This window comes from Elephantulus edwardii, unplaced genomic scaffold (genome assembly GCF_000299155.1).
Source record: "Elephantulus edwardii isolate Elephantulus edwardi_28Jun2011 unplaced genomic scaffold, EleEdw1.0 scaffold00139, whole genome shotgun sequence".
Classification (NCBI taxonomy): Eukaryota; Metazoa; Chordata; class Mammalia; order Macroscelidea; family Macroscelididae; genus Elephantulus; species Elephantulus edwardii.
The window spans coordinates 7588182-7603142 of NW_006399889.1; the positions used below are offsets into that span (position 1 = coordinate 7588182).

The 14961-nt window shown below is 42.7% G+C and overlaps 1 protein-coding gene across 1 annotated transcript in view; it reads left to right on the top strand.

Moving 5' to 3' along the window:
* The first annotated feature begins 1092 nt into the window (after positions 1-1092).
* Positions 1093-14961, top strand: part of MRC1 (mannose receptor, C type 1) — a 120417-nt gene continuing 106548 nt past the window's right edge. Inside the window, 1 exon segment of the mRNA XM_006894324.1 lies at positions 1093-1354. Within this exon segment, the coding sequence (XP_006894386.1) occupies positions 1093-1354 (262 nt within the window).

The following is a 14961-nucleotide window of genomic DNA, read 5'->3' on the forward strand; positions in this document are numbered from 1 at the left end:
CCCATAGACTTCAATGCCGTAAACATATTTCATCCAGTTTTTCTCAGTCTTACCCCCACCCCAATGCCAGCCTCATTCTACAACAGTGGCAACATTGCTCTTTTATTTGTTAGCATTTCCCACAGTTTAGTTGTCAGTTGGCTATCTGATTATGATATCCACTCCAAATGATTCTGAATTCATTTTTTACATAAGAATTAGGTGTTGTGGGGCTTATTCCTGTGTTTATGAGAGATCTATTAACAGTTTTCAAAGAAAGGCTTGCACTTGCTACAAAATTATTATATATCTTCTCACTTAACAATCGGATTTTCTCTTTATTGCAAGAAAACTCATGTGATCCTGTGGAGGATCATTGTAGTTGGGTCTGGGCCCATACTCGTGCCATTAGATTGATTCTGATTCAGAAGGTCACTATAGGACAGAGCAGAATGTCCCTATTGGGTTTCTGGAGCTCTAAGTCTTCATGAGAGCAGATGGTCTCATTTTTCTTCTGCTGTGAGGCTTGAAACTCTGGTCTTTTGGATGTTGTTATGTACTGTGCAGTTGGAACTGACTCATGATTGGTTTTCAGAGGCCATGAATGACGCAGGAGATCTCCTTCAGAGCAGCCAGTAGGGTCAAGCTGTGTGCTTTTGGGCCAGGATTACACTTGCTTACCATGAAGCCACCAGTGTTCTCTGATCTTTGGGATAGAGTCCTGCACTGAGCCCACTGCTCTTTTAGGGCTTCTAGGGCTTTTAGGAGGGAACTAGACTGGACCTTTACTGGTGCAAACACTTTACCACAGTTTCCTCTGGTTTTCATCTATTTTGTTCCCTTTCCTGGTTCAATCGAGATCTTTTTATGGTTTAACCTTCCTTTTCCTTTTCTTCCAACAAGAGATGTAAAACATTGTGTGGTATGTTTCTACGGCAGCTTTCAAAGAAAGAAAGAAACATTCCAAGAACTGAATGTGGAGGAGAATCTGTGTTAGCCTTTAACTATGTGTTGCTTCCTTCCCAAAAACTGCCCGGTAAGTGCCTGTGGCTTTAGAGCGTGGTTTGGCTGCCAGAGGCGCCCCTGGTTCGGCTACTTCTGGCTCAGGACGTTATGTATGTTGCCACCCAGCCCCATCGAGTGGACAGCAGACCCAAGGCTGCTTGGCGTCTCTCCTGCTCCGTGGACCAGTGCCTCCTCCGCCGCCTCACCCTTCTCCCACGTGTGTCCTTCTCTCTTCCTCTATTTCTGCTCTTCTCAGAAGTTAGCTTACAAAGCAAAGTTGTCACTTTGAATTCCTGTTTTTCCAAACACTCTCATGTGACAGGATATCTCCTTATTGGAGGTTTCCCCTACATAGGAGAGCCCTTTAAAAGTGAGAGCTTCCTCCACACTTCTTTTCAGCTGAGCAGCCCTGGTTGGAGGGGGGTCATCTGGTGCCTTCATTGTCCTGGCTTTTTTCTGCCCCCCCCCTCCAATCCCCTCCTCATCATCAATGGAAGCAAAGGACACAAGCTTGGTGCTGCTGGTTCTTCTCTCTCTTGTTCAGGTGGCTGTTCTGCTGTCGGGTAAGTCTGCTTGGAGGTGGAGGCCTCAGTTGGGCTTGGAACCTTTGGTAAACCTCCCTCCTGGGTCAGCTGTAGATGCCTTGTCTATCCACCTTCATAAGAGTCGCGACAGAACACCCACCTCGGGAGCCCTGGGGCTCAGCCTGCAGCCTCCACCTGGCTGCTGGGCATGGATGTTGCAGAGTAGGAGGAGGGGGATGCTGGGCAGGACTGCGGTGCTGCTCTGAGCTCTGCAAACTCTGTGTTCTTCTCCCCTCTTTCATCCCATCATCCTTCTTGGTAATTTATTAATTCTGATTTTCAATGCTCATTATTTCCACCTAACACCCCACAAATCTCTTCTGAGTGTGGTTTTTTTTGGGGGGGGGAAGGCAGCACCATGTCACCCCTCTTTCTAGGTCTAAGGACAGGACCACAGAGCATGCTCTCCAAAGGGATTCCCTGTGATATTTACAACATAGCTTTCTTTTTCTGTGAGCCATTCTAGTCAGACACTGTATATATTGCTAACAAATCTGTCCCTGGCTGCATTCCAGATCTTTCAAACTATGGCCAAAGCAAGCTTCCTTCTTCCTTACTGCAGACTGATTCAGAGCTTTTTCAAATTATCAAATAAAGACCTTATTGAGTCTTTCTGTGTTTCTTCAGACACAGCCTGATTCAACCTCTGAGTGAGCTTGTAAAATGTTCCCTCCCTGTGCTATTTGGTGATTATATAAGAGGAAGTTCCACCTTGATTATTAAGTTCCTGATTTTCCATTTCTAGAGAGTGCTAGTGATCTCGTCAGTAGGGAGTTGCTCTGCTGACCTCTCTGGCGGTTCAAGTCCACCAGCTTCTCTGCAGGAGAAAGATGGGTAATATCCTCTCTTGTAATTTATAGCCCCAGAAAGCGTCTGGAGGGTCAGCTCTGAGAGGGTTCTGACTCCACAGCATTGCAGTTTTTGTTTGGTCTTTTTTGTTTGTTTTTCAGCCCAATCAATAATTGTTTACTGAGCACTGTTTATGCCAATGACACTGCCCGTCACTGTGTGTTACCTGACCCTCCAGCAAGCTTTTCAGAGGCAGTAAATCACACTAGAGGAGATTGCACACCCTTCTCCCCACAAAGCAGCTAGGATATTCAAACCATGTGCCTTCGAGATTGCAGGGCAGCTTCTTACCACTAGGCCACCAGAACTCCTTTAGTCCAGAGGATGAAGAGGATGGCTAACTGAATTCTTGCCACCAGAAACATACCAAGATATGAGCACTGAAAAGGGCACATTATAATAAGCATTAAGCAGGATTAAACAGTGTTATGCAGACAAAAAAATGTGTTAATAGCAAAGTAGTTAAGCAATCCGTCACTAACTGAAATGGTGGTGAGAACCTGCCCAGCAGTTCCACAGGACAAAGGCCTGGTGATCTGCTTCGGTAAAGACTAAACAACAAAAGCCTGAAACAAATAAAACTCAAGCTCACTGCTGTCCAGTCAGGTCTGACTCACAGCAACCCTCCATCAAGCTTCTGAGGATACAAGTCACAAAAGGAGAAAACTGGGCGACTTTCTCTCAAAGAGCGGGGGGGCTAAATGATTAGAACCACCACGTATGTGCAGCCCCAGGTGAACAGGACAACTTGCTACAGACCTGGTCTCTAGCTTGCCCTCTTAATGGTTGTTTTTGGACATTGTTCTCCAATTGGACTCATAATTGACCCTCCAGTGGATTTTCAGAGACTATAGATCGCCTGAGGGGGTTGCCCATCATTCTCTCACAGAGCAATTAGTGGATTTGGTCGGCCCCTCTGCTATGTCACAAGAGCTTCCTATGTAAATATTTGTCATTAGATGCCATCAAGTCAATTACAACTCATAGTGAGCCTCTGATCAAAGGATTTGAACCTTGCTCTAGACATTGTTGTCATTGGGTACCATCAAGTCGGACAGATGAATAGCCCACCCTCCAGTGGGTTTTCAGAAGCAGTTAATCTCACAGAGGGACAATGCCTATCTTCCTCCCACAGAGCAGCTAATGGATTCCAACTGTACTCCTTTGGGTTTGGGTTGGCAGTGAATTCCTTACCTCTAAGCCACCAGAGCACCCTGCCCTAAATATTAAGGTCCAGAAAATCCTAAGAGGCAGTTTCCCTCTGTCACATGGGGTTGCTATGAATGGATACTCAATGGAACATAGCAAAAATGTTAGAAGTACCTCTAACCAAACCCAAGTCACTGCCTTTGAGTTGATTCTACTGATTAATGATGACACTCCATCAGGTTTTCAAGGCTGTAAGTGGCACGGGGAAGAGACTACCTCATCTTGCACCCATGGAACCCTTGAGTGTTTCAGGAAACTGCCAACCTTGTGGTTAGCCAACTGATACGTTACGTACTGTGACTTTAGAGCTCCTGTAAAAACCAAGAGAAGGCAGCATCTCTAGTACTGTGACTTTGGGCAACTGACTTAATTTCTTTGTGGGTTAGTTTCTTTGTTTATAAAATAGGGGTTTCATAAAATGGGACTCATATGTAACATGTCCCATCAGCTGTTGTGATGATTGGGTGTGTGTGGTGATCAATGTGTGAAGTGTTTAAAGCAGTATGTGGTTCAAAATAAGGGCTTTTATTAACTATTAAGAGCAGTGAGTTTCCCTTCCTACATTAGGAAGTCAACTCAGTGGCATCCATTCAGAACTGCCTTAAAACTGATAGTCCAGTCATTTTCCAACTACCTTGAATGCTTAAAGGAGAGGTTTCCCAAGAAATACACTGAGAGAAGATCCTTGGGGTCTAAGGTAATATTTCCCTTTAGTAATGGCTACAAGGAAGAGCTCATTACTGTGGAGTTGCAACCAACTCATAATTGACCTTTCAGCCAGGTTTCAGGGACTGTAAATTACAAGGGTAGAGATTGCCCATCTTTTTCCTGTGGAGCATCTGGTGGATTAGAATTGCCTGCCTTTGAGTTGACAGTGCAACTTCTTACTTGCTTGGCCCTAGAACTCCCTACAAGGTATAGCTGTCAATTAGTAACCGGTGCTAGAGGAAGAGTAATTGACTTCCAAGAGAGAAGACAGCTGGGATGCTGAGTTGGGCATTATCACTGATTCATCCTGAATGTTTTTCATGTGCAAGATGGTTAACAGTCTTTATGGGTCCAAGGATTAAAATAAGACCAGTGAAATTTCTTTAGGCTGCTTGGGAGTAATGAGTTCCCTGTCACAAAGAGTATTCCACAGAAGCTGCATGAACAATTCAAGGACTATTTGTGAGACCCACACAATATAACACAGAATGGCTCAATAAAAACACAATGTGAGACACAGGTGAAGCACAACATTTCATTTCATAAGATGACATTTTAAAAAAAAGAATGAAAGAATAACAGGAGAAATTGATTTTATTTAGCCTAACCCAACAAAGTATTATGATTCTGACAGTTATTTAATATAAGAATCCTTGGGATAGTTTTGAGTTTTTGGTTAATCAGGTCTTCCAAATAGAATGTGTAATACATTTAGTGCATCTCAGCTCAGACTTTGCCTCATTTCAAGAGCACAGTAACCACAAATGGTGAGTGACTACCATAAATCTGGACTAGAGGAGGTAGCAACATAGCCTCCAAAATATGCGAACTATCAATGCGCTAAAGCAATCGTGCTTCTTAATTCACTTGTTGAGAACCGCAGAGTTGGAACTGACCTATTGCTGACCCTCTGGTGAGTTTTGTAGCTTCCTTTTTTTTTTAATTCCCTCCTAAAGTCAGCAGGATGTCTTGTTCTGACAAATATCTTCATCTCCTATGGACAAATATTGGGAGATGGTGGAAAGGATTGCAGGCCTGTTTATTTTGAGAATCAACAAAAACAACTATTACCAAAAGGTAGGCAAAGGATCCTATTTTAGATTTCCCTTTTCTCCTTCTGCACCGTCCACCGTCTCGGAGTCTCTATTATTTTGTCTTTTCCTGTACTCAAGGAGGAACAGAGGCATCTCAATAAGAGTAGAGTAAATGCTTGGGTAGCAGTAGCTTGAATGATAGACGGATCCCTTTAGTTCCCATTAAGATTATTAAAAACTCCAGAAATGTTTCCCTGCCTCTTGTTGGTTTATTTTATTTTATACCCATCTCTTTTCTCCCACCTGCCACAGAGAAGCCCACATCATTGGCGGCAAGAGCATCTTCAGGCTGATGCATGTGGATGGTTCTGCCATACTTTGAGGCCTAAGCCTTACAGATGGGGTCTACATTCCCCTCCTTCTTCTTGTCTTTCTTGCCATTTAGCAGAGAAAATGGTATTCAGTGGTAACATTTAATATCTCAGTGGGGATGTGATCACAACTGAGAAGCAGTGAGAGTTGGTCAGATTAAGTTAAATTTGGGAAAGACCTCAGCACAGGAAGTTCACTTTGGAAACGGGGGTTGGCTAGGATAAATGTCAAACAGATGGTTCTCTGAAACAAAACAAAGAAAAGAAAGAAAGAAAGAAAGAAAGAAAGAAAGAAAGAAAGAAAGAAAGAAAGAAAGAAAGAAAACGAGCATAACAGCATTGATTTTGTGTCATTTGCAGATTTCTATGGTGTAAACAATTCATGGTCTTAGCAATTACTAGCTATACATCAGAGAGCTGGACAATGATTAGTGATGATAGAAGGAGAGTTGATGCCTTTAAGCTGAGATGATGGAGAAGAATACTGAATATATCACGGACTGCTAAGAGAACAAACAAGTACATTCTGGAGTGGGTAAAGCCAAGCTACTCCTCAGAGGCAAGGATTCTGAAGCTCCATCTGACATGATTTGGACGTGTTGCAAGACAGGAGCAATCCTTGGAGAGGAAAGTCATGCTTGGGAGGGTGGAGGGACAGCGCAGGAGAGGAAGACCCTCGATGAGATGGATTGATTCAGTCACTGGGGTATTGGGGATAGGTGTATTGGAGACAATAAAATTACAACAGGACAGAGCAGGGTTTAGGGCTGTTGTACATAGAGTTGCTAAGAGTCCCAAGTGACTCGATGGCAAATAACAACAACTACAACCAGCAGTCAGCAGTTTAGGAGACAAATTGAACTGGGAAAATCTGTAGTCAGAAACCTCTCCAAATTATTGAGGAGAAATGATATCAGTTTGAGTTAAGGTGCACCTAAATCAGGCCATGGTCTTTTCAAACATTTACTATGCATCTGGGAGATGGACAGTGAATAAGGATGACAGAATTGATGACTTTGAATTGTGGTGTTAGAGAAAAGTATTGAGGATCCCATGGACTGCCTAAAGAACAGATAGGTCTTAGAGAAGGTGCAGCCAGTGCTCCATGGAAGCAAAGACAGTAAAACTTCATGTCACATACATTGGACATGTTGCTAGGAGGCCCTATTCCTTGGAAATGGACAACATGATTGAAAGGTTGAGGAATGGTAGAGGAGAAAACCCTCAATCAGATAGACTGACACTTACTGAAGCAATGGGATCAAGTGTTTCAGAGATTGAGAGGATAGCATGGGATAGGACAAGTTTCAGATCTGTTCTTCATAGGGTCACTATTTAGTTATACTTGACTTAATGGCACCTTGTAGCAACAACTAAGCCAATGCCATAATCCCAGAGTAATTCAAATGGGTAATATTCTGATGGAAAAGTTGATAATAGACCACCCCAGAGAATCAGCCACTGAAAACCCTTGGAAGCAAAGTTCTCTGATGCACAGGGGGCCACCATGAGTCTGAATCCCCTCCATGGTCACTGGCTGGTGGTTGGTGCTGACTGACTCCAGCATACTAGACTGAATGGGCAACTATGCCTTTCTTTCCATGATCTCAGCATGCAGCTTTAACCAGGCCACCTGGCAGGGAGGGAAAAGCTACTTTGAATGGAGAGTAAAGGAAATCTTGGTGCTAGGAAAGAAGCCTTTATTCTAATACATAATTTTCCAAGACAAGAAGCCTTGAGATGCTTTGGAAATGACAAACTAATTGACCTAATTGCTTTATAGACAAGACAACACAAAATGGTCTTGAGGATCAGTGTAGATCGGTTAGTGGGCGACATGACATGTCATGATGCCCCTTAATCTCTGCATTGCTCAGGAGATTTCCTGCCATGATACAGACCACGCAGTCTGACCCTGTTATCTGTGTTGGATGGCTATTCTGTGAGAGTGAGCAAATTGAGGTCTGACAGTGGTACGTTAAAAAATAATCTTGCCCCACTTCCTATTTCAGATCCCACAACACGAAGGAATTTAATGACTGTCATGTAATTAGCAAAGAGTCATATATTTTGAAAACTTTAATTCCCTCTTATTCACCAATGTTAAAGACTCCATTTAATTTAATAAGCTTACTGTGGGTTTATAGATGAAGTCTGTGATATTATCTGATGTCTTGGGATGAATCCAAGTGTGTTGGAGATGATAAGGATGGCACAGGATAGGACAGGGTTCAGATTTGTTGTTCGTAGGGTCGATATGAGTCATATTCTACTCGATGTCACGTAACAATAACAGCAACAATATACACAGGTAGTTTAGATTTGTTGGTGTTCACAATGAGTTTTGGTAAATCTGCAAATATTGGACCTTTCTGACTGGATCAGAGACTCGGGTCTCAAGGGCCCACACCAAACCAAAACCCCACTGCCAGCTGATCACTTCTGGCTCAGAGTGATGCTCTGGCGAGTTTCTAAGGCTGCCAGTTTTTATGGGAGCACATTGTTTTAATCTTTCCGCTAGGGAGAGGCTGTTGGTTTTTGAAGCGAGTTAAAAAGGAGTGGGAGAAAGTGAGTCAGAAGGCAGCAGTGGTAAAACAGCCAGTTGCTTGGACTTGCTTGGTAATCCCAAAGTGCATCACAGAACTCCACAGACTTTTCAGTGATTGATTCTTCAGAAATGGATCAGTAGGTCTTTCTTCTAGGCACCTCTCTGGGTGGACTCAAACTGCCAATCTTTTAGTTAGTTCCAAAGTTTTAACCCTTCACATTGCCCGGGGACTCAGAAAGTAGAATACACACTTCCACAGGGCCTATCCTGACACGGAGCCACCATGTAGGACAGAGTAGGATTGTCCCACAATGTTTCCAAGGCCACGAATCTTTACCGATGCAAACTAGACAGTCTTTCTCCCATGAACGTACAGTGGGTTGGAAACACTGACATTTTGGTTTGCAGCCAAACGCTTTAAACTCTGCTCTACCAGAACTCCTCAACAGCAGGGTAAGTCAATAGACGTACAAGCAGCTTCACACCTGATCACAATGTACACGGAGAGGCTAGTGTATGTGCTGCGGTAACGGCTGTGCTGGGTCTTTGCTTTGGCGCACATTGCTGCTGTCAGTGACTCCTGATGGCAGTGATTCTCATTGTAGGGAAGGGACTCAAAGAGGGATATGGAGCGAGCCCCTCAGACAATTCTGACCTTTTGTCCCCTTTAGTTGATTTCTCTCCCCCATGGTCTACCTAGGGCACTCTGGTGGCCCAGTGGTGAGACACATCCCTGTAATCCCAAGGGTATGTGGTTCGAATCCATCAGATGCTCAGCCAGAGTAGGATGGGCAATCTCCTTCAATGCAATTAATTATCTGCCTCTGGAAACCCGCTGGAGGGTCAGCTGTAGGTCAATTCGAAGTTGAAGGCAAACATCATGGTCGGTCTATCTGAGGATTGCTCAACTCTGCCTCCAGAATAGAATTAAGGACTCTGCACACAGAGGCTCACAGCACTCCCTTACAGAGAAGTGATTATTTGCATCTTGGATAAGGAAACTGATAACCAGAGAGCCTGGACAGCCTGTCAACACTCACAGGAAGTAGAGGACAGAGCTGGCATCTGAAAGAAGAGTTCCATCTAATTCTTTTCTCAACTTGTTTGTTAATCCTAAACACATATGTCTGTGTACTAGTTGTTGTTGTGTGTCAATGAGTTGCCTGCGACTCATCGCGATCCTCTCTGCACCAGCTCTGAACCCTGCCCTGTCCTGAGCCAATCTCATCTTCTCTGACAGACCTATTCCCATTTCTCCAGTCACTGAGTCAATCCATCTCATCCTGAATCTTCCTCTCCTGTGCTGTCCCTCCACCCTTCCAAGCATGACTCCACTCTCCAAGGACTGATCCTTCCTGGCCACATGCCCAAAGTATGTGAGCCAGAGCTTCAAAATCCTTTCGTTTAGGAAGCAGCCTGGTTTCACTCTCTCCAGGACAGACTTGTTTGTTCTCTTATAGCAAATTATTTGACCAAGAACAAAACAAACAAACAAAAGTCTAAATCTACCATTGAGCTGACTCCAACACCTAGTGGCCCTACAGAATAGAATAGAACTGCCCCTTAGCATCTCCAAGGCTGTAGGTCTTTATGGAAGCAGACAGCCACATATTTGCCTTGTAAAGTGTCTCATGGGTTTGAACAATCAAATCTGGTAGGTAAGCCAATCATTTATTTACCCGTTGTGTTCTAAGGACTTCTTAAGTATTTGACCATTGACTTGAATTCTGGGTTTTGCTTACAATTTTTGTTTAGACACTTCATTTGAGACTGGTGGTGTAGTCTGTAGGGACTTGTGCAGCTAACTCAAAGGCAGCACCTTTCTGGCAGTTCAAATTCACGGCAGCTCCAGGGGAGAAAGACGGACAGCCTCCTCCTGTGTGGTTAGAAGGCTTTGAAAACTCACTGTAGGGTTAGCTATGAATTAATTCTGACTTGACAGCAAAGAAAAAAAAAAGATTAGATTTCAATGCAAGACATAGAAATTCAATGATGTGTAAATGTCATTGAAAAGAAAGGAAGATAATAATAAAATAAAATGTCTGCTTTTATCCTTCTCAAAGTATCTCAGCTAAAGTCTCAGTGAACTGTGTTGCACTGGTTTATTATACTTTTTTATTTTATATTGGTTTGCTTACAAAGTTCATATACATGGTGCTTCATACTATTCTTCATTTATATTGTGTTTCATACAATCATTTCCATGCATTATATTTCATAAAATCAATCACCATTGGACCTTGCCCATTATTTCCCAGTCTTTTCTGGTCTTTTTGTTGCCTGTTATCAAAGTAGCACATGGTTGATACATTTTTTTGAAGAAAAATGTTGCACAGAGTGTGTACCTCCTCTGGATGTCCTCGTGTCTGGTTCCAAGCGCTGGTTAAAGATTTGTAAATGGTAATTTGAAAGTACCATGTGAAAGACAAAACAACGCAATATTTGCTTTAATTTTAATGTGTAGAGGCATTAAAAAAAATCATTATTGCTGGCAACTTGATTCAAGCAACCAGAGACTCTATAGGTCAGAGTAGAAGTGCCCACAGGGTTCCCAGGCTGTAGTCTTTACAAGAGCAGGCCAATAATGGGTCATTTCTCCCACAAAGCTACAAGTGAGTCCAAGCTGGCAGTCTTCCCTTCAGCAGCTGAGTGTGCAATCATCATGTTCCTGAGGTGCCTTTAAAAAGGTAGAAAATGCTCAGTAAATGCTCATTGAATGAATTTCAACTAACAAACGTTTTGAGATCTTAGTTGCTTCATTATAAAAGACGTATAAAACATGCAGGGCTTTTGCTGTCACAAGGTTTTGTCATGTGCTCTGCTCCCAGGGCCCCTCACCCAAGTTGTGGTCATATAGATAAGTCTGCAGATTTGTTCTTCAGCATTTACCCCCTCTCGGAAGGACACACTTCTTGATTTAGAATCCTTCTGCTTCAGAAATCATATCAATTTCTTGTTTTGTATTTTTAACTGACTTTTGTTTCCCTTCCTCTTCTCTCCCATCAAAGAGTGGTTTATTTGTTTTTTTCTGTGTAAACTTTTCCTCAACTCTTTATAATAGTGAGCTTGCATAATGCTTGTGATTTTGTGACTGACTTCTTGCACTCAGGGTAATGTCCTCCATGTTCACAGGTTATGTGGTACATGCTGTCATTCTTAAATGTTGCACAGTATTTCATTGTGTATATGTTCTATCGTGTGTCAGCTGTGTGCTGGTTCTGACTCAGTGGCAATGAGTACAGTATAGTGTGTACCATTGTTTATTGATTCATCCACTGATGGACACTTGAGTTGTTCCCATCAATTTATTATGTCATATAATGCCGTGGTGAACATGGGCATATGTTTTTGTGTCACAGCTTTCATTTCTTTGAGAGACCAGTTTCAACAACTTTTTAGCTGAAGTATATACTATTCACTCTAGTTCTACTTATCACGGTCAGGGATTTTATGTACTAGAAAGAGGATCATTCTGTGAACTGAGAAGGGGTTGCCAAGAGACTATTTTCAAGACATTTCTGGGATGCAAAGGCAAGGGTTGGTATCTCCACTTGTTTAATCCTTTTTCTCCAGTATGTGCTTACTGAATACCTACTCTATGATTGGCACTCAGGATACCTCTTATCAAAATATACAAATTCTCTTGCCCCAAGAGTTGTCAGATTAAAATTCCTAAAGAAGCTGTGGTGGCCTAATTTTAAGAAACCTCACTGCAATCCCCAAAGCATTCAGTTCAAAAAATCCAGCTGCTCCATGGAAGAAGGATGACAGTCTCTTCCCGCGAGATGTGCTGTCCCTGAAAACCTGCTGGCTGGAGAGTTAGCTATGGGTCAACTACAATTGAGTTGTATACAACAACAACAATGTAAAGGACTAAGTTACTTAACCATCAGAGTGTTTCTTTCTGTGTATTACTTTTTCCTAGTGGAACCATACAGTATTTATGCTTTCATGACTGACATTTTATTCAGTAAAACGTCCTCCAGGTTCATCCATGTTAATGAGCTTGAACAAAAAACTAACCTTTATGAAAGACTTTTTTCTGAATGACTTGTATGAGAATTGAAAATACTATGTCAAAGTTCAGGCCTAAAATAGCTTTTCCAAAGCTTGCCATCAGATCAACAGAATCTGCAAGGCCACAGCTCCCTTCCTGTTTTCTCGTCCCTAATTGGTTTAGTTTAAAGCCTGTTTGCCTCTTGACGGGAGTGTGGTTAGCCTATCCAGGCTGTACATTTTCTCTGTATCATGGCTGAGAGCAAGGTGTATGCTGATGAGATAAACACCACTCCTCGGAGCTTGCTAAAGTAAATACCGCCCCCCCCCCCACACCTGTAATACATGTAGCCTGTTCTGGGGAAAGTATTTTGTATTAAATTAGTAGCTAATGTGGTTTGCCTACTGTAACACATTTTCTGATGTCTGACAGCGATCCCTGTGCTGCCTCTGTTATTTAAACAGAAATGCCTCCTCTGTTCTGTGGCAACATTGGTACCCAATTTTGCAGACCTTGAAGGTTGCTTACTCCCTTCCCACTGAAAGCTGGTGTCAGTCTCAGCATTCGATCTTCAACCTCTTAACTGGAATTCTATGCTATGCCTCCAAATTTACCCCCTAACACTGCAGTTGGGAAATCTGGCAGCCTGGCCACAAAGATCACAGCCTAGAAAATCCTAATCTGTCACATCAGGTCCCTGTGAGTTTGAAATTGACTCACGACTATCTTGTCAGAACCCACCCTCTTGTAAACTTGTTTTTAACCTGTTAGCATTTTGTAGACTCTTGAGCCTGTATTTGTTGCTTCCACTCCTTCTATCTAGAAGATAGCGGCCACATTCCCACCTGGAAAAAATAATTCCATGTAATTCATGATTCTGTTTCCTGCACATCTCTGAGGGAGGCCAAGTGCATCTGCCTCAGTGCCTGCATTGTTGAACTTAAAGGTCAGGTTTTTCCATCTCCTCCATGACCACTTCTAGGGAGACCCCAGGAACTCTGGATCAGAATGTGTCCCTGAGAAACTACATCTTTCCTGAGATGCTTGACTCCATTGGCATTTTAACTCTCAGAGCACACAAGGTCTGATTAAATATTTTCCTCTCGGACAAATTTTCCTTCTCCTGCATCTGCCCTTGTCTTTGTATCAAATAGTGGTGAATGAAGACGTCTACAAGTCTAGGAAGTGCTCTGGAACCTTCATTCTAAAGAAAGGAAATATACACACATACACACACTTCAACACCTAGCACAGTGACCTACTGTAGTCAAATTCCTTGTTACAAAAAACCCTACCAAAACTCATTGTAATCAGATCATTTCTGACTCACGGTGACCCTTCACTGGATTTCCAAGGCTGCACATCTTCACTGGAGCAGATTGCCCCATCTTTCTGACGCTGAGCAGCTGGTGAACTCACAATGGTAGTTATCAGCGTGACCTGTTTAATACTTAAGACTCCTAACTCCTAGCAATATTGTAGTTATGTGCCATTGAGTTGCCTGTGACTCATAGCAACCCTATGTACGACAGCCCTAAACCCTGCTCTATCCTGTGCCTATCTCATTGTCTCCAAGAAACCTATCCCCATTACTCTAGTGACTGAATCAATCCTCTATTGAGGGTCTTCCTCTCCTGTGCTGTCCCTCCACCCTCCCAAGCATGAGATCCCTCTGCAAAAACTGGTCCCTCCTTGCAACAAGTCTAAAATATGTCAGATGAAGCTTCAGAATTTTTGCCTCCAAGGAGCAGCCTGGCATCATCCTCTCCAGGAAGAACTTGTTTGTTCTCCTAGCAGTCCATGGTATATTCAATACTCTTCTCCAGCACCACACCTCAAAGGCATCAACTCTCTTTCTATCATAGCTAGTCATTGTCTAGCTCTCTGATGCATAGCAAGTAATTTCAAAGACCATGGCCTGTAACAGGTACACCTTAGTCTCCAGACTGATATCATTGCTCTTCAGTACTTTGGAGTACTTTAGTAATCTCTCTGAATATCTGGATGAAGTGCAACCAGAATGCTTCTTAGAACAGAGGCTGAGATTCTCTCTATTTTGTATACTTTGGACAAGCTAATGGGAAGCACTAGTCTCTGAAGCAAGAGAAAACACTGGACAAAGTAGAGGGTCAACAAAAGAGAGGAAGGCTCTCAGTGGGTCTCCATCTGGGCTCAAATATAGTGACAATTGCAAGGATACCACAATTGTTTGTGGACAGCATTTCTTTCTGTTGTACACTGAGTGGCTATCTGTCACAATCAACTCAATAGTACCTAACAACAACATTCAATCTTTGATGGATGAATGTTTGAAGTTCAAATTTAAATGATTCTTAGTTTTTCCCTTTTGTTCAATATTGCTAACCCTAAGAAGGGTCGATAATCTCCTCCCATGTCATTTCCCACCTCAAAACCCTCTGGAGGGTCAGTTCTGATTAGATAGCACACAACAAATCATACAAGGAATATTCGTTTTCTTCATGAATTCCAATTCTTTTAGGGGGAAAACATATAGACTTAACATCTATTTACTGAAGATAATAGGCGTATAAGAACAGTTTGGGTTTGCCAAGAAGCAAATCTGTGACAAAGACTTAAGTACAAGTAATACATTTTGGCAGTGGTTCTAGGAAGTGGTTTCTGGTGAATACGGAAGTGAGACATGCAGAGACGGAAT